Source organism: Corapipo altera, unplaced genomic scaffold (genome assembly GCF_003945725.1).
Source record: "Corapipo altera isolate COAL_440 unplaced genomic scaffold, ASM394572v1 64, whole genome shotgun sequence".
In the NCBI taxonomy this organism is placed as follows: Eukaryota; Metazoa; Chordata; class Aves; order Passeriformes; family Pipridae; genus Corapipo; species Corapipo altera.
The window spans coordinates 1,846,850-1,872,131 of NW_020884893.1; the positions used below are offsets into that span (position 1 = coordinate 1,846,850).

Sequence of the window (25,282 nt, forward strand, 5' to 3'; positions counted from 1 at the left end):
TGATTGTCCCAAAGCACAAAAGGAGCAGTCCCTTCTCTTCCACTCTTAAGTTGTTTATTATATCCACTTTATTGAAAAAAAAAAATCAAAACACTGATTCCTTTTTACAGCATCTTTCTTGGTCGTTCTGTTCACTTCAGGTAATTGCAGGGCATATTCTACACGTGCTATGCCTTCAGCTCAAGCAGGCACCTTGTTTCATTCCCACCTTCTGAAAAGAAGTCTTGGGATTTTTGTTGTTTGTTTGTAAGTAAACATTTCCTCCAGCACAACTCTGAGGAAGCTAAACCAACACACGAGACTGAAGCTCTGGCATTATGCACTGCTGCAGTCCAGGACGAGAATAAACGAAAATATTCCACGAACGAGCCTCTGCACCGGCCAGGTGGAGCCAGCCTGGAGCTTACCTGTCCTGTAGCCTGTGTTGTTGAGGTACACTGCAAACGTCCTTATTTCGTGCTGAGCCTGCCAGGAGGGAGAGGAGCAGTTCTCGTTGTTGGTGTAGGTGTTGTGGTTGTGGACGTACTTGCCCGTCAGGACGGAGGAGCGCGACGGGCAGCACATGGGCGTCGTCACGAAGGCGTTGATGAAATGGGCCCCTCCCTGCTCCATGATCCGTCTGGTTTTATTCATCACCTGCATAGAACCTGGAAGAAGAAAAACATTTTGGGAATTGTTTTCTTGTTTTGGTCAGAAACAGCCACATAAGAGCTCCCGTCACGTCAGAGACCAGAATGAAGCACCAGCACTGTGATCTCAGAGTGAATCCAGATCCAAAGAGATCATTCTCCTGCCTCAGTGAAGTTCTCCCATTGTTCCAGTAAGGACTAAATACTGAAGTCCTAAGTTATGACTTAAACCTGCTGGCATGGACCATGATGCTTCTTTCATTTCTCTCTCTCTCTAAGTTCAAGATTTACTGCTGTAACTTTCTGCTCCTTCTCTGCAGCCCTTCTGGAGCCACCAGGACTGTTCCAGCAGCTGAGGGTGAAACGCACTTTGTGCAGCAACCCTGACCACAGCTTGCATGCTCCTGAAGTGTTATTTAATCTTTGGGTTTAAAATCAACCTGATGCACCGGCCTTTTGTGACAACCTTCTGCAAAAGCCTGAGGGCTGTAACCACAGAATCACTGAGGCTGGAAGACTATTTAGTCCAACCTACTGCTCAAGCAGGGTGTGCTAGAGTTGTTCTCTAAATAAATTGTTCTCTCCCTGTTGTGAGGTATTAGGAGATATTGATTTCTGTACTTGTCACTGAATCAAAGACAACATAAAGCCCTCAGAATAATTTCCATAACCAGCCCACTGTGTTCTATCCATCTGCTTCACCCCTTCTGGCAACAGTATTACCTAAAATTATCTACATTTTCTTAGGCTTTGTTCTGCAGAATCAGATCTTCAGATGACTGCTGGGGACAGATAGCCATGTATTTCACAACCACCATCTAAAAACAAACAAGCAAGTTTAACTGGCAGGGACTTGGAAAAATTGGGATAACAGGAGTAAAAGTCTTTTTGCCAGCAATTACTGCTGCCAAATGGTTGTTCTGTTTATTTAAGACAAGGCTTTGGTTGAAGCCTTGCATCTTTACACCACCTAGCTAAATCTGGATCCATACCAGAGCTCTTCTTAAACCCATAAAAATCAAGGATCAGAGAAAAAATAAATTTAATTTCTCATGTCTATCAGTGTCTGATCATTAAAAAACTGCATCAGAGCGAGCCATGAAAAATTTTCCTGATCTAGGAAGAATTTCCATTTGCCAAAGAATTTGTAATGGTACCTGCCATCAGCACAACCTTGCAAAGGAGAGGAAACCTGTCCATCACCAACCCTGTTCTGAGCAGGGAAAGCCAAGAGCCAACATGGAGATGAAGGGGTGGTTTCAGGCTAGAGTAGGGTTGGGGGAGAATTTACCCAAGCTTGACTTGGATTAACAGTTCAGCTTTAATCAATGCATCCTGCAACCATCTGGCACAAACTATGTTGTTTCTGTCAATACTGGGGTTAGGTTTCTCTTAAGCTCTTTAGGCAGGGATTTCATTATGAAATGGCAACAGTAAGTCAATTCATACAGGGCACATTGATAAAACCAGGAGTCAAAACCTAGAGGGAAAATGGTCATAAGCCACATAGGAAATCCGGCTCTCTGGTACCATGAAGGAAGGCTAATTGCTATTGTGGGTCATTTTACCTAAAAACTGCCATGGTATTAGTTTACTTGAGACAATTCTGTTGGAATGAGTTTTAAAAAAAAAAAAATAAAAAAATTAAAAATGTTTGTGCATTTCCCAGGTCAGAGTACACCCCTGTCACATCACTTTGTGACAAGAGAACCAAGGCAGGTTATTGCACTGCCCCCTTAGAACTTGCTAAACTTCACATACCAAAAAGGAGTTTCTGAAGGAAGCCAGATTTATTTATTTTTTTGTTTCCCTAGTTGTGGGATAAGTGTTAGTGCTTAAAAGTACTAACAACACAGTTAACAATTATAACAGCCAATTATACACTCTGTGAGCCTGAAAACCGTGGATGTTTCCTCTGTGTTGTCTTATGAGATACAGCCCAAGCATAAACAGGCAGTCCCAAAGAATGTTTTGTCTCGCCAATACTGAAATACAATTTAACAACCCCTTTAAAAGACAGAGGCATCTGTGCATAAATAACAGTACATGTTAAGACTCCCCTTGGGGACAGTAACCTCCTTTAATAAAACTGCTGTAATGACAAAGCCCTATATATCAACAGTCTTTAGCACAAAAACATATGATCTAATCTGCTTCCCCAGCCTGAGAACTAATACAGAGTGACAGACCAGTGGAAGGTAAAAATCCAGCATACTCTTCTGTATAATCTTAAATAGGCCAGCTTTAAATATTTTAAACAGCATTAAACCAGTCAACCAAAACTTATTTTTTTCCGCTTGCCTCCGATACAAACATAAAATTGTGAGAAAAAGTAGAAACTGTCCTTTCTGTGGCAGATTAGTTATGTGTTGATCAGCAACAGGAACCTCATCACATCACCTTCTGAGCTGGGAAGCCTTCTCAGGTTTCATTAGTGGATGTACCATGAGAAGCAGCAGTTTGAAGTGTCAATATTTAATTCAGAAAATGTTCTGTTACCCATCTAAACCCACTGATAGCAAACAAAAATTTAGCAGTTAAAAGTGAAATTTCTAAGCTATTTAAAAAAAAAAAACAACCATTAGACTACTGTGAAAATATGAAAGTTTGATCAATTTGATGCATTAAAGTTGCTCACTGAACAAAGCTAAGTAGAAAGTATGTTAAAATTCCACTGGAAATTTGCATGCTATCCATAACTTTGCTTACTGTATCTTCACAGTTCACTTCAGGGATAAAGCTGATATTTTGACTAATATTAACCAATTATATATTCATTCATGGCTAGGCTTTGTGAACGAAGATTTGGGAACGCACTATCCACATTTGCTAAGCCAATTATATATAATTGAGAAAATATACCAATTATTTATGAAATAACACTGAAGTCCTTATTAGTTGGGTTTTGCTGTCAGAGGAAATAATTTACATGTTTTAGAAAGCTCCAACTGTTGAAGAACTTGTATTAAGTACCAAGTGACTTGTGTACTCTGAAGCACAACTTATGAAGTGGTATCCACACACAGATAAGCTAACTGAACCTCAGAACGTTAATTAATTCTCTTTTTTATCCTATTTGAACCTCATTAGACACAGCTGTCACATCATTTCCTTTTTTCCTCATATTTAACAAAGCTCCAAAGTCCCAATTTGCCACGTATGATAACCAAGAAAAATTATCTTCCAAGTCACTTTTATAGTTTACAGAGGGAGACCTAGGAACATACAAATCACCTCTCACTCACATTTCTCTACAGTGGTTGAAACACCCTCTAAATAACCAGATCTTTCTTCGACTTTGAGATCATGAAATAAGATGTTTTTTCAAACCCACAGCAATATGGTAGATAAACCTAATTAAACTGGAGTTGCTGAGTCCATCACACAGGGGACATCAGCATCATACTAACTTGGATTTAAAGGGCTCTAATAGCAAAAAAGGAAGTCTTTATGTCTAATTAATTCTTCCTCCTTGTCCCTTATTCCTCTTCTTTATATTATGCCTGTCAATACAACTCTTTTGATTGGACAGTCTACCAGGTGTAGATGCTTCAGTGGTTCTTGGTGTTCTCATTTGTCTTCTCCCAATTGTATCCATTACAATTTACACTCATTCTCCTTTAATCTACAGATTCTGCATCCTATTCATCAGCCCCTCATCGGTCTCCTCCTTTTTCCAACACAACGCTGAGGTTTGGCTTCCCAAGTAAAACTCCTGGTTAACAGTAATGGGAATGTAAAGAGTTGTACTCCTTTCCTGAAAGGACAACATTCTCTTGCTGGTAAACTCCACCTGCTGCTGGTACATTGTTAAATCTATCTGTAAATAAATAAAGGAAAGCCTGTCAAAGGCACTTGAGATCACGTTGTATTCCCTTTCACCTCAAAAGTAGCTACAAAAGAACAATGGAAGCTACAACATCCATCAGCTACAGAATATCCTTATAAACAGATGAAATCTTAGGTATTCACAGCTTTCCCTGCTACGCTTTCATAGCTTCCAACTTTTCCTTAGCTTTTATTTGTAATTCATGTCTTGTTTTCATCTTTCATAAATGCACTAACCACAGTCGCCACAAATGGCAATTCTGATTAACTTGGACAGCTCACCAGACAACAGACAAGAATAAAAATTAATTCCAACAAATATTGGGTCTCCCAAAGCCATTAGTGTCAAACGAGGAATATCACATCTTAGCTTCATCAAATGGATTTTCCTTGGTGAGATCCTAATTTGTGTGGACACATGCCCATTATCCTTGAAACTGGAAAGCATCCGGTTATCAGAGAAGAGAAATATCCTGCCCAATGGACTCAGCCAATTGCATCACAAACACACAGGTCAGCAGAAAACAGAAGATGATAAATTTTTTAGGACCACCTTCTGAGCCTGCAAGATAATGTACTTAGGTTCTTTGATACTTTATTGGAATTGCTTCACTTGTGATCCAAATAACCATTAAAAAAAACAGTGACAACAACAAAAACCTCTTCTGGTCCTACTACCTGGAATTGCATTTATATTTGTTGAGGCTTTCTCACCACCTTGGAGAAGAATGTGACACCTATGATACTGCAGACATGCAGTAATATTGGTGCAAAGGAAGCATCTGTAAAAATACTGCCATGATGCTGTGATCAACTTCTCAACAAGATAAGTATATAAGTAATACAAGTTGATTAATTTTATGTTCTGTTTCCTCTGTGAGGTCCGTTTTCCAATTTTTCCTACCCATACCAGAAATCTGATGCAGTAAAATTTGGTGTCAAAAAACCCCCACCAGACCACACACACACACGAGTTCTCATTTTCCAGATGATCCAGGTTTTGTACACACTTAAAGGCATAATTCTAATGCAAAACCATTAACATAAACTGGTTTGTGTTAATCACTTCTCATAACTACAGACAACATTTGGTAAGTACAAGCTTGTTCAGGTAACAGAACAAACCCCAAACTCTGTCAGTTAATTCATTATTCCAAATCATTAAGCAAAGCATGTGTTTAATCTTCATCTCCTTTCTTCAACAATTAATACAGTGTTGAATAACACAGTAGAACCTTTTCATTCTTTGACACTTTGGTCAGTAATTAACTACACATCTAAATGGACAACAAGAAGAATAGTATGACTGTGTTACGTGGCATTTAAGTAAATAAAGATTGTATATGTAATGAATGTCTGCAATTACACAAAAACCCCTGAGTCATTACATGATATAATAATCAGTTATGAATTTAAACCCACTGCCTTGGCATGCAGCTTCCCAGACTATACTTGCCATTGCCAGCAGCAGAGTTTAGGGGTTTAGATGAAGACAGATAGGTAGAAACCTTGTATATCCAAAAAACATGAAGTTTAGCATTTCGAGACTGACTTTTGCTGCCCTTGAATCGCATCCAGACAAAAAGCACGTTCTACACAAAGGCACGTTTCAACTTGTGCTTCCTATCATTTTTCAAACTGGAAAAAAAAATAAATAAAAATTCTCATTTTGACCACGAGAATCCAGCTCCAAGGAAAAGCAGTGCCACCCCTGTTAGCTGAAATTTTCTTAACACTGGGCTCTTACCAAGTTCTACATCCTGATCATCAGTAAGAACAAGGATGATGTTTGGGCGGATGTTTCTACGGTCTCTTTGAAATCTTCCCTTCAGACGCTGATTTAACAGGAAAGCTGAACTTCCATCCAACAGTGATAAAACAGTCATCATGAATAATCCAAGGACAACACTATGCTGGGCCATGTTGTGCTGAGTTAATGTTCTCTCTGAACAAGGTAGGTTTAATGGCTTCTATTTCTTTTTCGTTTGCAGGTCTCCTATAAGGGAGAGGGAAACAAGTTTTTATCTATACTTTGACCCCTCTGCTCCCCCCAAAAAGGAACAGCAAGGTTCTCTCCAAAGAAGCAAAAAGCAGCATACTTGAAATAATCTAACTCCAAAGGAAAAAAAACCAACAAAACCAAACCCACAAACAACAACAAAGCAAACAAATGTTTTCTAGTGCCAGCTAGAAGTAGAAACTTGGAAAAAATCAGTTCATAAGCTGTTACCAGTGCAGGCAACAAAGTTTCACTCTAAGCTCAGATCTGGCAGCAAGTTTTCCCAGGGTATCAAACTCTTTTTTGCTTTGATACATATAAAGAGCAACCTTCTTCCTTATGGGATGGTTTCAAATGACATTTTTGTTTACTGCATCAAAAGCTGAAGAGAAAAAAACCCTGTATCTATCAATATCTTAAACAGGACTGTAGTAAAATTTACTGAGTTAACAAACAACACACTTGCAAAATCAGAGAATCCTCAGATAGAAAACTTGTTATACACTGATTTATCTTACACATTTCATTAGAGAGCAGAGCTGCCCAGATCTTGGAGCTATGGTGTGATGCTGTTTGAAGTCTACTACAGCTTTGATGTTACTGCAATAATATCCCTTCAGCATTTCTGTTGGTTTCCAAGATTATATATATATTTTTAATACCATTATTATTAATGAACACATTTGAAAGCCCCATTACCGTTTGGGAATGGATGCACCAAAGTGATTTGCATTGTCTGTGACTTCTCTTCGTGATAAATACAATGCCCCAAAATTGACTTGATTGCAAAGCAGAGCACATCTAACTGGTACTGCTCCTGTTAACAAGTCAATAAAAAATTCTTAGCAATTCCTACAAGGAGATTACAAGAAATGAATAAGCATGCTGAAGAATTTTTGAAATCACAGTTTTGCTTAGTGATCTCTTGGTATAAAGGGATTTTCTCTTGCTTTCAGAAGTCAAAACAGTATGAAAATGTACTGAAAGTATCAAGTACTAATTATTTCATCACATCCAGCAATCAAGGATTCAGTTTTTGATGAATTCCCTACTTGCTCCTTGGCTTTTCCTGGACTGGTGCCAATGATCTCTTGTAAGAGAAGGGAAAAATCAATTAAAACTGACACAAGAAAGATAATTTGCTTTTTGTAAAGACCAGAAATGCCTGAGTAGAAAGAACCTAGTACAATGTGTTTCAGCCAAAGAAAAATGTTGGCTCTTTTGTCCCTAGAGCCACGTGGGAAAACAGTTTTTACTCCAGCAGATTATTTCATAGCCACATTATTACTTCATCTCCATCAGCGACCGTTCTTTGAGATAAACTCTGATTAAGGAAGTTCTCATGCAACAGCAAAACCACTGTTCTGAAAATGTTTCTGTGCTTATATAAGAAATGCATATTCAATTTTCATATAAGTCAACAGATATGTAGCTATAGTGTGATGGAATATTTATTAAGGCTGCTTTCCAAAACTGTACACCAGTGGGTTTTTTGAGGAAATGAAAAATCCTCCTTCCTTAGTAGTCTGTCCAGTGAGCTTCACAGGGAAGTGAAATTAACTTTTTTCATAGAAACTAAAAATTGATTTTGAATATCCCAGCTCTTGTTCCAACAGGTAGGGAAAGAACTTTCAAAGTTTACAGCTACAGCTTCAGTATTTCCACTGCTGCCCAGAGATTTGCCAGGCTATTGCAGCACAAACACTGACAAGTCCAATCAATTTTTACTCCTGGCACTCAGAATTCCATCTGCAGCACTACAACTGGGAAGAATCGTGTCAATGTGTTGCTACTGTCCAGAGTAGTCAAAAGCAGCTTGAGAGAGAAACTTGGACCTGTTTCAAAAGGAGAGGACAGAAAGCAAGCTTGTTTAGCAGGCACATATTCCTGGATATGGATATATGAGCTTTTTAGGGGAGGAAGTAGAGAAATGGTTTCTGCTCTTCAGAAATTACTACATATACACTTTGGTTAAAAAAATTAAACTGACAGTAGATATGTTTTCATCACACACATTTTTCTGAAGGTCTAAAAGTTAAGGTGGGGTTTTATCTGTCTATTACTAGCCAATAGCTTCTCAAAATAACAGCATTTGCTGACTTTTCTTGCAGCATTTGGAGGGCTGCCCGTTTTTGTTATACCTGCTCAGAACCACCTTCACTACAGCACTGTGCATTTAACCTTCTTCTTGCATTTTTCTCACTTCTTTTAACCCAATGCACGAAATAACCTCATGACCCCCTCAGCCTATCTTTTCCTCACAGTTTATTGCCCCTCACTCACTCACTCCACTGTAACTAAAAACAGAAGCTGTCCCATCTCAGAGAGCTGCTTGGCTCTCTATAAAATACTTAACACATTTGGGGATGTACACAAACTGCTATTCCACAGCTATTTCATCCACACTTGTATATTTATGGTTAATTAGTTATCTCTGAGAGGTTACTGCAAGTGGAAGAGAGAATTTTCATGTCAAGCACAACAGGCATCTTCCCCCAAACCTGTTATCTTTTTCTTGCCCCCTCCCTCCCACCACCTTGATGAATATTTTTCAGCTATTCTGACGTGTTATGTTCCTATTATTATCAGAGTAAGTACTGCTGGGAACCAATTCAAAGTATGTAATTATGTGCAAAACTCATACCAGTAACTAGGTAAGAAAATTAAAGTAATTTTAGAAAATAACCTATTTCTTAAAGTATGTTTTCATAAAAGACAGACATGTCACAACTAACAGCATATATGCAGTACAATCTAAAAGGCAGCTTTTAGACAGCTCTCAGAATAGCAACAGAAGAGTCTCTCTCATGGATTGCCAGTGGTCAAATACAGATTGGTTTTTTTAACCCCTGGTCTTTGGTGAACTTCAGGGAAGAAATATGACAAAGTTTCTATTAACAGTTCTTTTCCCATTTCTGTCAACAAGTTTAATCTGCTACTCACAGATAAAGCCAGAAGAGCTCCACAGCAGTCCCCAATCTGCCTTCACTTTTAATATAGCACCTCTCCAACGATGCATTTTGATCTGAGTGGTACAGATGGTCCACTGCTTTCTGTGCCTCTGCAGGCCATCCTCCAGTATTAAAGATGCTTAATCTGTAGTGCCTCTCATGAGAATTAGCTATGCCTCTTCTTTTTTCCTAGATTACACATATGAACTTGACAAGTCTGGTCACTCCTGGTTTATATTTAGGAAAGTGCTATCAGAGATTTATGAAATGTTCTTTAGCTATGGCATCTTGCTTTATTAAGTCTATGAAACCTCCTAGCAGGCTGCTTTAGAGAAAGTCTGGTCCTCTTATCAATTCTAATGTGACACTAAGTCACATTACAAATGTTGAAGAGATAAAGCCAGACTTCAGTACATTTACTCTATTTATAAAAGAACTTAGCTGAGGGCTGTTCCCAAGCAGCATTTACACCAAGGAAAGGCTTATTTATAACACTGCCCTCAGTAACTAATGTCAGTTCTACAGCAGCACAGGCAGAATGCACAGGGATGACTGATGACAGTTCCACCCCAGATGGTATTTTTAACATGGTATTGATTAGTATTGCTTGGCACAGATGTAACAGGCACTGTGTGTGCAAAATTAGTAACTGACAGTGGCTTGCACAGATTGGTGCTCCCAACTTCACTAATGCAAGTCCCAGCACAACTGTCCCTTGCATAAGCCCAGTAGTGCAACTTCACTGAAATCAGGGAATCCAGTTACTACAACATAACCCACAGCAGCATCTGACTCTTCCTATAAACAGAAAAGGTACAATCCCGTAACTAATTAATTCTGTACCTTAAGTTAATCCTGCTCCGAGTCTACTTCTAGGAAACTGCTTCTAGTTACGTTTACATTAAGTGGTTTGGGGTTTTTTTAAATAAGCATGCTGCAAACCATTACACACACAATTGGCATGACAAGTTCAACTCGCCCAGCAGCCACCACAGAGCAGGGTAAGTGCCCGTGAGCCACACACTGGAAGGGCACAGTAGGGGCCAAGAGGCCTTGAGAAGCAACACAGACCTGCTCTCAGCGTGGCTGGAGCCAATGCCAGGTGTATTATTTAAGCAGACCTAGGTGTGTCATTTGTCCAAGGTTGAAATTCACTGGAATACACGGTGCTGGAGCCATTCCCTAGCAACCAACCCAATTAAAACCACTCTGCCAGTTAAATGGATTCAGCTGTGCTGCTGTTCTTTTAACTCCTCGGTCACTCCTATGCATCCAGCTCTGGTTATGATGCTCATTCCTCTTGCACTGAAGCTGTCAACCATCGTTTCAAATCATCACATTAGGTTTGTAAGAGACAAAACACATTTTTATATGTGGATTGGGAAGAACCTTGTTTGCAATCAAACAAGGTTCTCAGGGGAAGGTTGGTATCAACACTACTGCTGTAATGTAACAACATGCTGTGTTTGCTTATAGGTTTCTACTTTCTGAATTTTTTTCCCCCAGGTAGTCAAAAATTTAAGAGAAAGTATAAAAATCAAATTCCCAGTGCTAAATGTGACTCTTGAAAATTGCAGTTGTGCTGATTTACCTAAGAAAACTATGGATAAAGCATTTTTATTGGCAAGTATCTACAATTTTTTTTAGAAGTCAGGAACAAAGCTTCCAGACTTACTGGTGCACTGAATTACTATTCAGACACATTCTTCTGTTTCGCTTGCCTTATGCTGGTGAACTCTATACCAAAACTAAATATTTATCACAGAGAAGCTTACTCACATTACAAAATCTCATTCCTATTCTGTAACTTTATTTTAAATAAAACAATTATAAATTAGTTACAATTTTCCCTAGGACTTGATATTTTAAAAAGTGTTTTAAGCAGCCCGATATACTTTCCATCAATCCATACTATTCTTTCTGTTCACTGCTTGCATGTTACTGTTAGAGCTTCCCAGTGACACACACAGAATTAATTAGTCGTTTGATAGGTTAAATTGCTATTTGGATCCCCTAAATCCACAATAATAAACATGCTGTTCTGCACCACATGCAATAACCAGTAACAACTTCAAAGAAACGAAGAATTATTTTGCTATTTCACTTATTATCATCACGTAATTATATGTAATAGAGATACTGCCCTCGACTTTAAAGGTAATTATGTTAACTTGTATTAAGCACAGTAATAACCACAGACTTTCACTTCTGAAGATACCACAGGGGAATGAACGCAAGTGTTTTAGGACAGAACAAGTAGGTAAAAACAGCTACCATTACACAAATACATTCTAGCGAGTAAAGAGATCGGGGTTTTTTGCAGGAAAAAAGAAAGTCTCACTGCGTTCACAGAGATGCAAACACACGCAGGGGTTCAGACACGGCCCGGTCCGGTGATGTGCCAGCCGCGGGGCCGAGCGCTCCGGCACCAGCGGGTCTCTGGGGACCGCTCCCCGCACAGCCCCGGCTCAGCACGGCTCCCTCTGCCCGCACGGCCGGGGCCGGGTCCCCTCCTCCCCCCCTGCCCCCGTTCACAGCCACCGGCGGCACCGGGGCCGGCAGGGCCGCAGCGGGGCGGGGAGGCTCCAGGGCAGCTCCCGGCATCGCCTCCGCCCGCGCCCAGCTCCGCACAGAGCTCCCCGCTCAGCCCGTGTGCCCGGGGCTCCCCGCGATGGCAGCCCGGCCGTGCCCAGCCCGGGGGCTCCAGCCCTGCCCCGCAGCGCCCCGCACTCACCGCGGAGCCGGCGTTCAGCCGTGCCGGGCCCCGGCCCCCGCCGCTCCCCGCGCCCGCCCGCCGAGCCCGGGCAAGCGCATCCTCCGGCCCCGCTGCCGGGCAGCGCCCGCAGCCGCTCCGCCAAGAGGAGCCTTCAGAGGAAGCGCTCGGGCGGGTGCGGCCCCCGCTTCTTCTTCCTCCTCCTCTCCCTTCTTTCTCCTTTTCCCGTTTAAAAAGTTCATTTACCTCGAGGATCCTCCTCCCGGGATTGACGCAATGCCCGGCGGCGCGCAGGGAGGAAACCTGTTCCACCAGCCCCCGGCTCGTTCAAAGTCCAGCGGCAGCACCGCGGCAAAGGCGCAGCCCCGCAGCCGGGGGGGCCCAGAGCCAGCCCCCTCCGAGGGGAAGGGGCCGACGCCGAGCTCCCGCCGGAGGCACAGAGCCTTCACCAGCGAAGGGGACAGTCCACGGACGGCTGGGGACGGGGAACTGCCCCTCGTCTTCTCAGCTCTTCGAGTCTCCCATCGTTTGCCGAGCGCTGCCCTCCCCGCAGCGCTGCCGGGCTGAGGGGGGACGTGACAGACCCCGACGGGGCTGAGGGGCTGTGTCTGTGTCTGCCCGGAGCCCTGCACCGAGACCCTGCGAGGGAGAGCCCGATCACTTCCTCAGGTGTCGGTAACACAGACCCCGCGGCACCTGTGCAGCTGAAATTAAAGGCCCGATATTCATTAGCAACTAAGAAAAGCCAAAGCTCTTAGAGACAGGGGCTGCAGGTGCTGTCTACACTACAGTTACCATTTTACTTTTGGAACTTGTCGGAGTAACTAACTAAATAGGTAATATCTTCAGTGTATTCTTTAAAGACCTCTTAAATATGTATCTTTAGGATATACTAGTACATTAACTTGTTAAGAAAACCATAAGAAACAAACACTTTCTGGCAGTATTCCCACGCTGACAGTGTCACATGCAGCACAGGTTGCCTCAGAACTTCCTGACTCTTCATACTGTATTTAATATTCTGTTCCATCTATGATTTATCTGGATTTTTGCTTTAACACAAGCACTGCCTCCAATGACTCCATCCGGACTCTGCTGGAGAAGGTTAATAGTCTGGAACAATTTTTTATTGCTGGCTCTATTCTCGGCTACACACAGACAGACCCTAAATGAGCAAAAAATGAAATGGCACAATTCCTCCAAACGGAGGTACCAAGTGGGCAGGAACGAGCAATACGAGTGAAACACTCCGTGTCAGTACAACCGTGTCCACACTAGGGGCTGCAACAGCACAACTGTATTGGGATAAATAAGCCACTCCCTAACAGGGAGTTGCGCTAATCACAGATCCACGAGCTGTGCATAAAACAGGAGCTACATCTTGCTAACATTCTGATAAAATCCTTTTATTGCTTTCCGAGATAACATTTGACCTTTTGCTAACAACTTTCGACTCACAATGAACCAATTTACAGGCAATTAATTTTACAACACACCTGTGAGCTACGATGCTCTGACTCTGCACATCTGAGACATGAATTAGTGTCAGATAAGGCAGCTGAGTCACCCTGAGCCAAACAGCCTCTCGGGCCAGGAACAGGACGAGGAATCCAGCACTCCCGTGTCTTAATCACGAGCCAACAGTTTGCCACCTGCAACACACCACCTCTACAAACTACCTCTACAGGGACTGCAAACAGCAACTACCAAGCCAAAGAAAACACAAAGCCATACAGTGGTCTGCATTTTCTAGCAGAGAAGAAGACTGACAAGGTCCCTGTATTTCTGGAGCACTGTAAATGGGATTTTCCATTACAAGAAACACATGACCTAACATAAAGCTCCATTGTGAGTTTTCATTATTATAAACTACAAGCAACAACAGATTATAAAACTAGCATTAGTGACATTGGTATAGCAATCTAAATTTAACTTAACATCAGTGGAAAATCTGTCGCAATGGATCGCTCATTTCAACAAAAGGGTCTGTTCACCTCACAGGGAGTGCATGTAATTGCCATTACTGTTAATGGGAGTTATGTAAGTGCATTAAGAGGACAATATACCCCCTGGTCTGAGACAACCCTGCAAAGTGAAAGGTATTTCCTCTTCTAGAGAATGGGGTTTACATCTCATGCATTTCGAAAGAACTTGTTCTGGCACCGTTACAAAACAGGATGTGTAACAACTATTTGCATACTCAGTGAATGTTAAGTTAAAGCAGTAACTGATATCAAAGTTAAAGCAGTTTAGTGATTTCAGCTAGTTTGAGGGATATTTGCGGGTTTATTTGAAGTCTAGGGCAATAAAATCATGTGAAATTACTGGTAAAACAAGAAGGTCTGATAGCTTCCTCATGCAATGGGGAAGAAATTTTTTAGGTATCTACTTTTTAAACAGAACAAACTCATTTAATTCACTACCTGGTAAAGGATTCCATTGGTGTCTAAGGATCATCACAACTGATAGGGAGTTCAAAGACAAGATGAAAAAGCAAGATCATTCCCTTTTGCTGCCACACCATCAGACCTTTTTCACCAAATAAATTTCAGATCTCTCTCACAGCATACCATTGAACAGCTTGAATTTATTTTACCTGAAATAACAAATGTTGCTTATTATCTAACTAATTTGTCTAAGCAAACATCCTCAGATATATCTATTAAAGTTATGAGAAAACAGACGTGGTCATTTCTTTAAATTCCATCACACATCCATCTACATTGTCAGCCACATAAATCCCTCCAACAATTTAATCTGCAGTTTCTGTGTCCACTTCACTCTGAAGTAGTGTGGCACAGGGTAATAAACAGAACAGTGCATGTAGGGCTATTAACTAAACTATGGAGTGGCATGTAGGGGAGAACTACTTTGATGCAGTTGGCACATACTGGGGGTCCACAGCTTAAGCTTTCATCAGTTTTGAGACAACAGCTAAAACTCAGGGGTGTAACAAGCACTCATGGGGAACTGTCATGAGGGAAGGGCAGCACGTCAGTGATACAGAGAAGCAAGTTCTGGGAAACAAGGAGACAGAGAGTCCACAAGTCATTAAAAAACCCACCCCAAAAATAGAAGCTAGGCAACATGCTGTGTGAAGCATGTCTTCTTTACTGTTGCCAGATACACTGTGCTTTCAGAGCTCAAATATTGTTCTCATGTTATGTGCAATAGAAAAGAAGGGCTGGCTTTCACACTTCTCCATACTTCAGTCAATGCCTTCTAATCCTCCTTCGGACTTGCTAAGCTTTAGCTTTAGAGGAGCTCATCCCATGTAAACTTCTCACACCATTGGTCATATTGATTTCTCCTCTCTGCTTTCATATTTTTTAATGCATGCATACATACATTCTCCGAGTCATCTTTAAAGACCTAAATATAAAACCAGCAACAGAACATAAGTCTGATTTCCCTTGCTTTTCCTCAGTGTAAAGTATTACAGTAATCAGTCCACCGTTACACTCATTACACTGGTCAGAGCCCTTATATTACAGAATCACAGAATACGCTGAGTTGGAAGGGACCCACAAGGATCAGAAAGTCCAATTATTATGGCAATATAGAGCTGAATTTTTTATTACTTTAAACAACTGCATTTCAGCTGCATAAATTGTGTAAATACTGGTTCAACAACAAACCAGAACACTGCCAGGAAGGCACGAACAGCACAATATGCTCCACTCCTCGATCCCTCACATGGCACATGTTTTATACGACAGACTCCAGCTCAATATGATTTTATGGGTAATTGCTTGACTCTTAAAGTCAAGTTGCACTTTCTATAAATGTGCTGTCACATTATGGGGAAAAACTACAAAAATATTAAAAAGGGGAACACAGATGGGAAAAGCAAAGGAGAAAGGAAAAAAAAAAACCCACCCTTGCTCGCTTGAGCTGAATGCTAAGCATGGTACTCTTCTGTGTGGATGTATAGTATACTCTATGATTTTGGTTACAACTATAAGCTTACCAGGCTTAATATAATTCTAGTTTAAGATTAATCAATTCTAGTTTCTAATTAATTTTGATCAGAACTCATAACAGTGAAAGCAAGTTACTCAGCAAAATATTGAAGTAGCAGAGAAGATGGAGAAGATGTAACAGTAACAAAAGTAACACCTCTGTGCACTGACAAAAGTGACAGCCTTTTTTGGACAAGCTCAAAAAAAAAATCTTTCCTGGAATGCCAAACAGAAAATTATCAAACACTATTAGAATGATCCTGAAGTTCACATACAAAATTAATACATGTGTTCTGAGTCCTACTATTATTATTAAGACTCAAGGATGTATCTTAAGCACAGAGGATGTTAACCACTGTTGGTCGTTGAGCCCATAAAAAGAAACAAGAACAGTAGAAAAACACCCTTTACCCCATTTATAAATTATCCTTAAAACAGCTGCTTGTAAACCAGTAATTCTTTAATAATTTATTTTAATAAAGGATTTCTCTATAAAGAGCTCAGATTTTTCTTTTGTACATCCTGATCTAATTTTCCTTTGTAGGCTTTCAACACAGTGCTCAGTGCTCCTGTTCCAATACCTGAATGTTGTATGGATTGGAGCAACAGGACAATGAACACCTTGTTTAAAATGATGATTAGCTGCAGTCTCAGCACAACTTGGCATGTGATGCAAAATGTGAAAGACTATTATTTTTTTACTAAAAAAAAAAATCTCTTAGAGAAGGCAACAGCCACTCCCCTTATCTAAATAACATTTCCTAAGAAAATAGTGAGGAATGTAATGATAAAATAGTCTGGGTCTATCTAAAAACAACTATGCTCCGATTTCAAAAATATTTTAAAGCAGAACAATGTCTAATCAACTGACACAGGATGGATAGAGCAGCAGGGCTCACCCAAACACCACAGCATTCACTCTGCTCGGTGGCCCCTGTGCATTTAACGTTGGGGGAGGATGGATCTGTGTGACCACACCACCTCCAGCAAAGCAGCCCTGGCACCCCCCAAGGTCACCTTCACGTCCTGCCTCCAAATGGCTCACAAATTAGCACAGGTGTCCAGTCTGTGTTATGTCTTTTTTTGCCAAATAAAAGTTTGGGTTGCAGTTTTTAGGTTCAGGTGAACGTGATGAACCTACAGCAGAAGTACTTTCATTCACAAAGACCTCTCCTGTTGCAGGCACAGAGTCCAAAAGGATGCACCTGTACTTCACCTCCCTCAGGAAACCTAAGAGTTTATTTACTCTGCTTTTTGTTATTTCTTCTAATCACTACTGCTTAGCAAATCTGCCCCTCCACCTCAAATACTTTAAACAGTAATACAGATATCTAGATCTGACTGAATATTTACCTGGGCTTCAAATATACCATTGCAAGAAATATAAAAAGAGCAAATTACACAATTGCCAGCATTTCACACACACAGAAAGTAATTTTCTCGTTTTCTTGCCTCAATAGCACAAGTGAAGCAATGCTCATGGTGAGATGTGATACCTGTTATTAGATCAGCTGCTTCATATGGGAAGGAACAGACAGAGCCTCAGGCATATCAAGCACTTCTTCAGATCTGAAACAGAAGCAGCCACCTTCAAAGCTGAACTGCTCTGAATTTAACTATGGTGTTAATCAACCATCTGCAAGAAAAGTAGCTCCTATCTCTGATACAGGAAGGCTTGCTAACAAAGAAAGAGGAGACACAGTTTGGTCTGTTAAAATAACATAATAACTCATCTCCTGAAAAAAGCAGACTTATTACAGAGTGGGAATACAGGAGAAATGAGAAGATAACTACTCTACCTATAAACACAGTGTCTCTAACAAGTCTATAATTTTTACCTTTTAACAGAGTCATGAATTTTAATATTAAAGCTCATCTTTTGAAGGTGCTTTGTGGATGTCCCTTGAGGGTCAGGATTGTTTCATCAGAAATAAGAGCAGTTACTTTATGAGAAATGTTCACCTACCAGTCATTGGCATCTCTCTTACTGATCATCTGCAAGGATCTTGGGGATTTCTTGATGTACTTTGTGAAAGGTCATTTAGTGCATTTGGATATGCAGGTTATTTTCTCTGGAGAATACAGAGAAATATGAGCAAGTAGACAAGCAGTTTTGATAGTGTCATGGTAGGTTCATTACTCTCAGTACGGGTAATGTACTGAGAGTAAAGAGAGACTTAATCCATACTTTGTGCATTCTTAAAATACAAATTATTATACTTTTAGAGAAGCTGCTCTTTAATAACAAATCAACAATTCCATTTTTTCCTCCTAGGTCCCAAGGGCAGAGGCAGATATCTGGGCTTCACAACACTGTTGCATTTACTGGCCTAACAGTTTCCAGCTTGAAGCCCGCGGATCTCTGGGGCTCCGCAGATTAAATTTTTAGGCTACACTGTATGTAATCATTTCCTTTGCTTTGCTTCCCATAGTTTCTGTGCATGCACCAGAGCATCACAACTACCCTGTGCTGCAGCTCCAGCTCTTACTGCACTGGGCAATACAGACACATTTCTGGGGTCCAGGACGAGGGGGAGATGGGGTCCAGAGAAAGGGGGAGAGCGAAAAGGACAAGAGCACAGGTGGGGTACAATGTCCAAGGAGACAGAAAACCTTCCCATACACATACAACACACAGACCTCTACACCAACCACTAAAATTAAAACAAAGACAGTCCTGCTTAGTAAAGCAGTTTATTCTTTCCATATCTGGTGTTCTGGGCCATCTGACAACCCAGGCAGACACATCCATATTGATGGCACAATGGCCAAGTGCTCACGAAACATGGCATAAAACAGTCATAAGAGGAAGTTTCAAAACTAGTAAATCCTAGTAAATATCTAGGATTCTGATATAATCACATAAATGCAGGTACTTATAACTTATTCAAGTCCTGTCCATTTTGTGGGGCGAAAAAGGCAAGTAGGGAAATATCACTGTATTTATGATGGAAAGCCGTGATTCGGGATCTTGCTACAACATTCAACAGGCAGTCCATTTACTCTGATCCCTTAAGGATCTGGACTGGTTTTGCTGGGACAGAGTTAATTTTCTTCACAGTAGCCAATACGGTGCTATATTTTAGATTTGTGATGAAAACAAGTGTTGACAACACGCTGATGTTTTAGTTGCTGCTGAACAGTGCTGACTCAGCACCGAGGCCTTTTCTGCTCCTCACACTGCCCCGACAGCAAGTGGGCTGGGGGTGCACAAAGAAACTGGGGCGGGGGGAAAATGGGACACACACAGCTGGGATGGATGATCCCAACTGACCAGAGGGATATTCCACACCATATGGCATCATGCTCAGCAATAAAAAGCTGGGAGAAGAAGAGGGAAGGGAGGACATTTGGAATTATGGCGTCCAGCATTCCAGCCAAGTGCTCAAGATCCAGAAGAAAACATCACATTTCAACTGAGTCCCTTTCATCAGTGCTTAACTGTAAGAGATCTTGAGAGACTAGAATGTTGATTAAAATTCAAGCACAATGCAGATTTATCTGTTGCAGAGTTGATAATAGGCAAGGTGATAACTCACTAAATTTGCATAGCTATACCAGTTTGTACCTAATTACAGCCTGCCTTGACGATGCTGACATATTTGTGTCGTGTACACTCTCCTCAAACCATTGAGACACTCCACTGCTGCTAACAGCATCTGAAGTCAGAAAGCACTGCTCATCAGTTTTTACTCTCTGATCAAATCTGAACACCAGAGAAACCTCAAGGGCTTGTTCTGACTTTTGAAAACACTCCTTCCTTAGACTAGAACTTTTCAAGCAGTACGTCTTTTCTCTCCTTTCCTTCTCTACAATTTCTGAAAGTTCTAATTTTTTCCCCACACATTCCTAACTGTGAGCATGTGGCTGATGAACCTAGAGGTACAAATCATAAGTTGAGTGTGAGAATACTGCTGAAAATATGATTAAAAAACAAAATTCTACCGAATTTTAGGATGGCCTGAAAGGATCCAAGCAATAACAAAAGGGCTGACTTTCAGCCATTCTGCTAGTTCAGACATGTTCAAAAATGTTGCTGGGGTAACTTCATCCCAAGAAGCTCTGTGCTCCATCAGGTATCCCTTCTCCTCCCATAGTTCACCAGAATAAATCATGAGCTTCTTTCAATCTGGCAGAAAGACAGATCTAAATCTAGTTTATACTTCCAGAAAATCCAGTCATGCACAGATCTAATCTTAATGATTACAAATGCAATCTACAAGTGCCTTTTTTTTTTTTTTTGCTTTAAAACAAAGCTGGGGAGTGGGAGTATTTGCTTATCACACCTAAATATAAGGTAAAGAGACTGGAACCATTTAGAGGCAGTGTCACAATAGACCTTTTACAACTGTAACTCCATAGCAAGCCTTCTCAAAAAGTTACTGGCACATTTTTCTTCATTCAGTTTGCAATGTGCTGATCTCCTTATCCTCTCACTGTTAAGCCTGACAAAAATGAATGCAGAGAGAAGTTCATTAGACCTGCCTCAGTGACTGTAATAGCAATGAACTGTGGTGAGTTAGAAGCTGAAGTTTTAGTACCTTGGATCAGTTTAGTGGAAAGGAGCAACAAAATAATGTGGCAAATGATTACAGAACAGTTATAGGCAGTATTAACTGAAGATGGATTTTTAAATCTTATGTTGTCTAAATGTTTCTGACTTAAGATACGCACCAGCCCCCACTTGGCCCCTTTTCTGTGTCAGCCCTGGGACATAAACAATGTTATTTCCATGCCTTTCCCCACACTACTTTTAAATGAGACACACAACCTGACAGAAAAGGCCCAACTGCACTGCCCTGAGGCAGCACACAGGAAATTGCAGGTTATGCTTAGCAACACCATTACGTAAGATTAGGATAACCAACCTCTCTAATTTTTACAACCTGAAGCATGCTGCATTTCAAAATAGTCCAACAGCTCACTCTACACACGTGATGATGAATCCTTCTGTAATTTAGGCCTCGGAACATTTTGCACCCTGTCTGACACATTATTGTAGCCTAAGGGTTTCAGGAAGGATGGCTATTCCTGGGGGCACAATATCAGCTGCATATGAGATGGATGTTGGGAGCTACAATGAAGCATAATCCCACCATCTCTACCAGAATAGAGCATTACACGTTCCCTCCCTGACCTACAGCTCTAAAAATAAATGCTGAGTGACTTGAATAGCTCTGCAGCAGTTCCTAAGTTTAAAAGACTGAACTACAATAGACAAATTAAATACACCATTGTGAATTCTTCAAGTGCAATTAAAATGTGAATAATATGCAGCTTTCATTTTCACATGCTTTTGTACATACCAATACTCAGACAATGCTGCAATTCAATATTAAATGCACATATGAAGCTACATGACAAACAGGTAATACTCAGGTGTCACACTGTCTTGATCTCAATGAAAAAAAAACGCTCTTTGAAAATTTGGACAATGTTCCCATGCACTTAGAAACTATTAAATTTTCACAACTCCATAAATTAACAGTGATGCATCCTCAAAAACTTGTAAATACTCTCCAGCACCTTTGATATTTACAGTTTTAGTAATACTTCTTTTTACCTTTTCTGATGTAGCAGTACATACAAGAACAGTTTTACCACAACCTACCAGACAGATCAAGCAGATTATCAAACACCTAATTCTAGGGACCTTGGCTGAAGTCTGAGTGGGTGCCTCAGTGAGCACTTTCAAGCAGAAAGTTAATTATCATTTTAAATTATTGTTTCAGAAAAACCAGGCCAAAAAAAAGAAATAAATATTGCTAGACAGAGGAGTCAATTAAAAAATATTAATAGGAAGAACAGACAGCTAGATCTAGATAAGTGAGTAGAGAAAGTAGTTGGTAGCCTGGGCTTCCTCCCTCCAGTTAGCCATTAAAGATTTTCTGTGAAAGGAAGAGGTCAGGAAAATAGACAGTATCACATATACACACAGGGTTTTAGACTACATAGAATGTACTTAAGAATGGAATAGTGTCATCTTAGTTCTTCTGGTTTTTAAAGAAGCACTGCTATACATTAGAAAGTTATGCATAAGGTTCAGTGTCTTTATCAAAAGTTTCAGAGGCAAACAGCAAAAAAATAATCAGGCAAGATTTCAGAATTTTGTAATTCTAAAGCTCTGGTCCCCAACAAACCAGTTTAAGCATAAAAAGAAACAAGAGGCAGTACAGACTGAGGCTCTCAATTCTCTGCAGTTACACAGTTCTGCTAATTTACCAAAGAACCCTCCTCATCAGTCCTGCTATTCTTGTGGCTGATAACTCTTACCCATTTTTTCAAGGGAGGTCAGAATAAGAAAAAGGTGGTTCCCTGTTCAAAATCCCAGCACGATCCATTAGAAAGAAGCAGTACCTAAACACTACTTTGAACAGCTAAGAAGAAGGTGCAAAATATTTGCATGTAATGCTATCCACCTCATTTCACATCCATACCAACACAAACAATGACACACATGCAGAGCAATGGGGAATGAGGATCAAGAATGCCTGATCCCTCTACTTCTTCTAACCAAACTTCTCCCTGGTCAGAAAAATTCACACCTCACCTCCATTAAAAACAAAGGGCATGTCAAACTTCTGTTTTATAATAAAATCTCATCCAATATATCCCTAAATAAATAATAAATAACCTACTGAAACCAAGAACTGCGTTGCACATCCACCTCTCCACCTAAAGAGAGAGGATGAATAAGAGAATCCAAGCTAAAAGGACAACTACTTATGTGAGAGCACACTGAAAGGTGCTAAGACATCATCCTGATCTGAATGGTGTAAGAACAGCAACAGAATGGCTTCAACACTTAAGAAAAAAACTTCTAAAATCTGAGTCACTGAAGTTCAGCAAAGCTGATGGCCACCAGGCCTGCTGTACTCTGGGACATGACAAACTGAGTCATCTTTCCAACACACTTGCTCCAGGTTCCTACACAAGTAACCCATTTCCAGAACACCCAAAAACGGTGCACTGTCTGTTTCCAGCACAAAGCTCATATCAGCTCTACTTCCCTGATGTTCTCTCATTTTTATCTGCCAAAGCAAAGGCCTTATCAGAATGCCCTGACAAGCCTTTATCCATATTCAAGTCCAATATTTTCACATTTTTCCCCTCTATTTTTATTCTTCAGTTCTGTTCACCTTTCATTGTTCTCCAGCACATTTGTATGCTCAGAGTATGCTAAATCCATGAACTTTCACCTTAAAAAAAGATGAAGAAAAAGAAGTATTCTACACAGAACCCACATTGTGTAAGCTCATATTGTTCCAGTTAGACCTTAATTCAAATTACAGCTTTTTAGGAGACACTAGCTCAGAGATTTCTGAATTGTCTAATAGGAAAAACTGTGTGTGTGAGCACCTTTGCCCTTTAGAAAAATACATTTCTTTAGAATTATGTATGAATATAAAACATAAATGAACTACAGACCTAATTCCTAGAATACAAGATTTCATCCTCACTCATTGCATTATACTTCAAAACTGAGCAAATTTCAAGCCTTTGATGCTGCTTGCTCTATTTCTTGGGAAAAAAAAAAAAAGGTCCAAACTCTTAATTTCCAAACTAAGAAGCCCCTGGAAAGCAAAAAACCATAGCAGAAGGTACTTTCAACACATCACAAAACTCAAGCAGTAATGTTGCAATTAGTATTTTATTCTGAGCTCTGCACACCAGGTCTGACTGCACACAGGGACCTGCTCACCTAAATATTTGCAGGGAGATGTTAAAATGAGAGTCCTGCTAACACTTATGGCAGCAGCTTATATTCATCACAGCAATGTACTCTCCTCAGCATCACTTCAGAAAGACCAAATAATGGTTTATTGACAATTCTAAGAATAAAAAAACCTTTGAAGTTTTATTTCTGCTTGCATGTTTTCCATTTCTGCCCTAAATCCAATCGAGTTTGTCCATGGAAGCTCCGTGGACAAACCTAACTGAACAGTGTGACTGAGCAGAGAGGGTTATACTATTATATGGTATATGTATGTTACAGGGTGTTTGAACTGATGCAAACCTAGGAATTAAAAAAAATCTTCTTGAAATCCTGTACATCTAGTGAAATTAAAAAGAAAACAAACAACCCAAACAAAGTGAATCACACAGTCTGCCCTGTGAACCTCTCCAGGAACAAATATCATCACATGCTGCACTGTCCAAGGAAAATAAGGCATCTCCAAGACTGCTTTGAGCTTTCAAAGGAAACATACACTGACAAGATCAATAAATGAGCTGAAGTTTATAGGTAAGATATTCTGCGAAACTCTAGCTTGGAAAATTCCAGCACAGAAGAAACGAACCCCCCCTTGGCAAAACCACTAATTTCTAAAACAAATTAATAGGAAAAAAAAAAAAAAGACGAAAGGGACAAATCACAGAACAGCAAGGTACATGTATTTAAGAAACTGCTATTAAAAATAAATAAATAAACAAATAAAAAGGAAGGTTTGGGCATCATCTTTTTCTTAAACAGCTTAAGCCAGAAAGCTTTTTACTTCAAAGCAGCACCACGTGCCAATGCTTCTTTAAATAAATGAACCTGATACTGCATATTTATCAGGCACTCTAGGGATTTGTAGGGCAAACACATGGCAGATATTTTAGAGAAAATATCCTAATCTGTTTATACTCCTAGAAACCCTGTTGCAGTGAGCAGGCCTTGCAGCAGACAGATGACACACACTGGCCTTACACAGCAGCTGTGGAGCCCTCCATGACAGATTATTGTTCACACTCTTACACTGAAAATTCATCTTATAGATTTCCTTATTTTCTTGGAATGCCTACAACCAGGAGTCTTCTCATCTTAAAAGAGAAAAGGAAACGCAGCAGAAGCCTTGCTGGGGGGGCTGGTTTGTGCAGAAAGCCACACAGAAAGGAGATAATTCAAACTATATTGTTTGTCCTCCAGCCTCGTTTGTAATCAAATTACACAAGAGCAGAGGCTCCATCTTTTTATGCATTTCTGTGGGACTCAGAATCCTGAAGCCTTGAATAAAATACAGTCTCTTTTGGCTCTTCTGATTTATAAATTAATCATTTAGAAGAGAAAACACTACCAAAAAATTCTAACAGATGTGCAGTGTAATGCACCTGCAAACAAAGCAAACCATTTCAAAAGCCCTTTGAAATGTACTCCTATTCGTTAGAATGGAGTCTGATATGCCAGGATTGCATTTTTTGCACATACCTGTCATTTC

The 25,282-nt window shown here is 40.4% G+C and overlaps 1 protein-coding gene across 8 annotated transcripts in view; it reads right to left on the minus strand.

The window, feature by feature from the left end:
- The window catches only part of SULF2 (sulfatase 2), a 117,941-nt gene that overhangs the window by 50,927 nt on the left and 41,732 nt on the right, over positions 1-25,282 (minus strand). For 3 of the 8 annotated variants that reach the window (XM_027646410.1, XM_027646404.1, XM_027646403.1), the window contains exons 3-4: positions 6,205-6,453; positions 408-647 (exon numbers count right to left, since the gene is read on the minus strand). In XM_027646410.1, coding sequence (XP_027502211.1) covers positions 408-647; positions 6,205-6,379 — 415 coding nt within the window. In that variant the 5' untranslated portion in view covers positions 6,380-6,453. Of the gene's footprint in view, positions 1-407; positions 648-6,204; positions 6,454-7,155; positions 7,279-12,141; positions 12,338-12,366; positions 12,430-25,282 lie in introns of those variants that run through there. The other 5 variants (XM_027646408.1, XM_027646406.1, XM_027646407.1 and 2 more) reach the window with 5 other exon arrangements.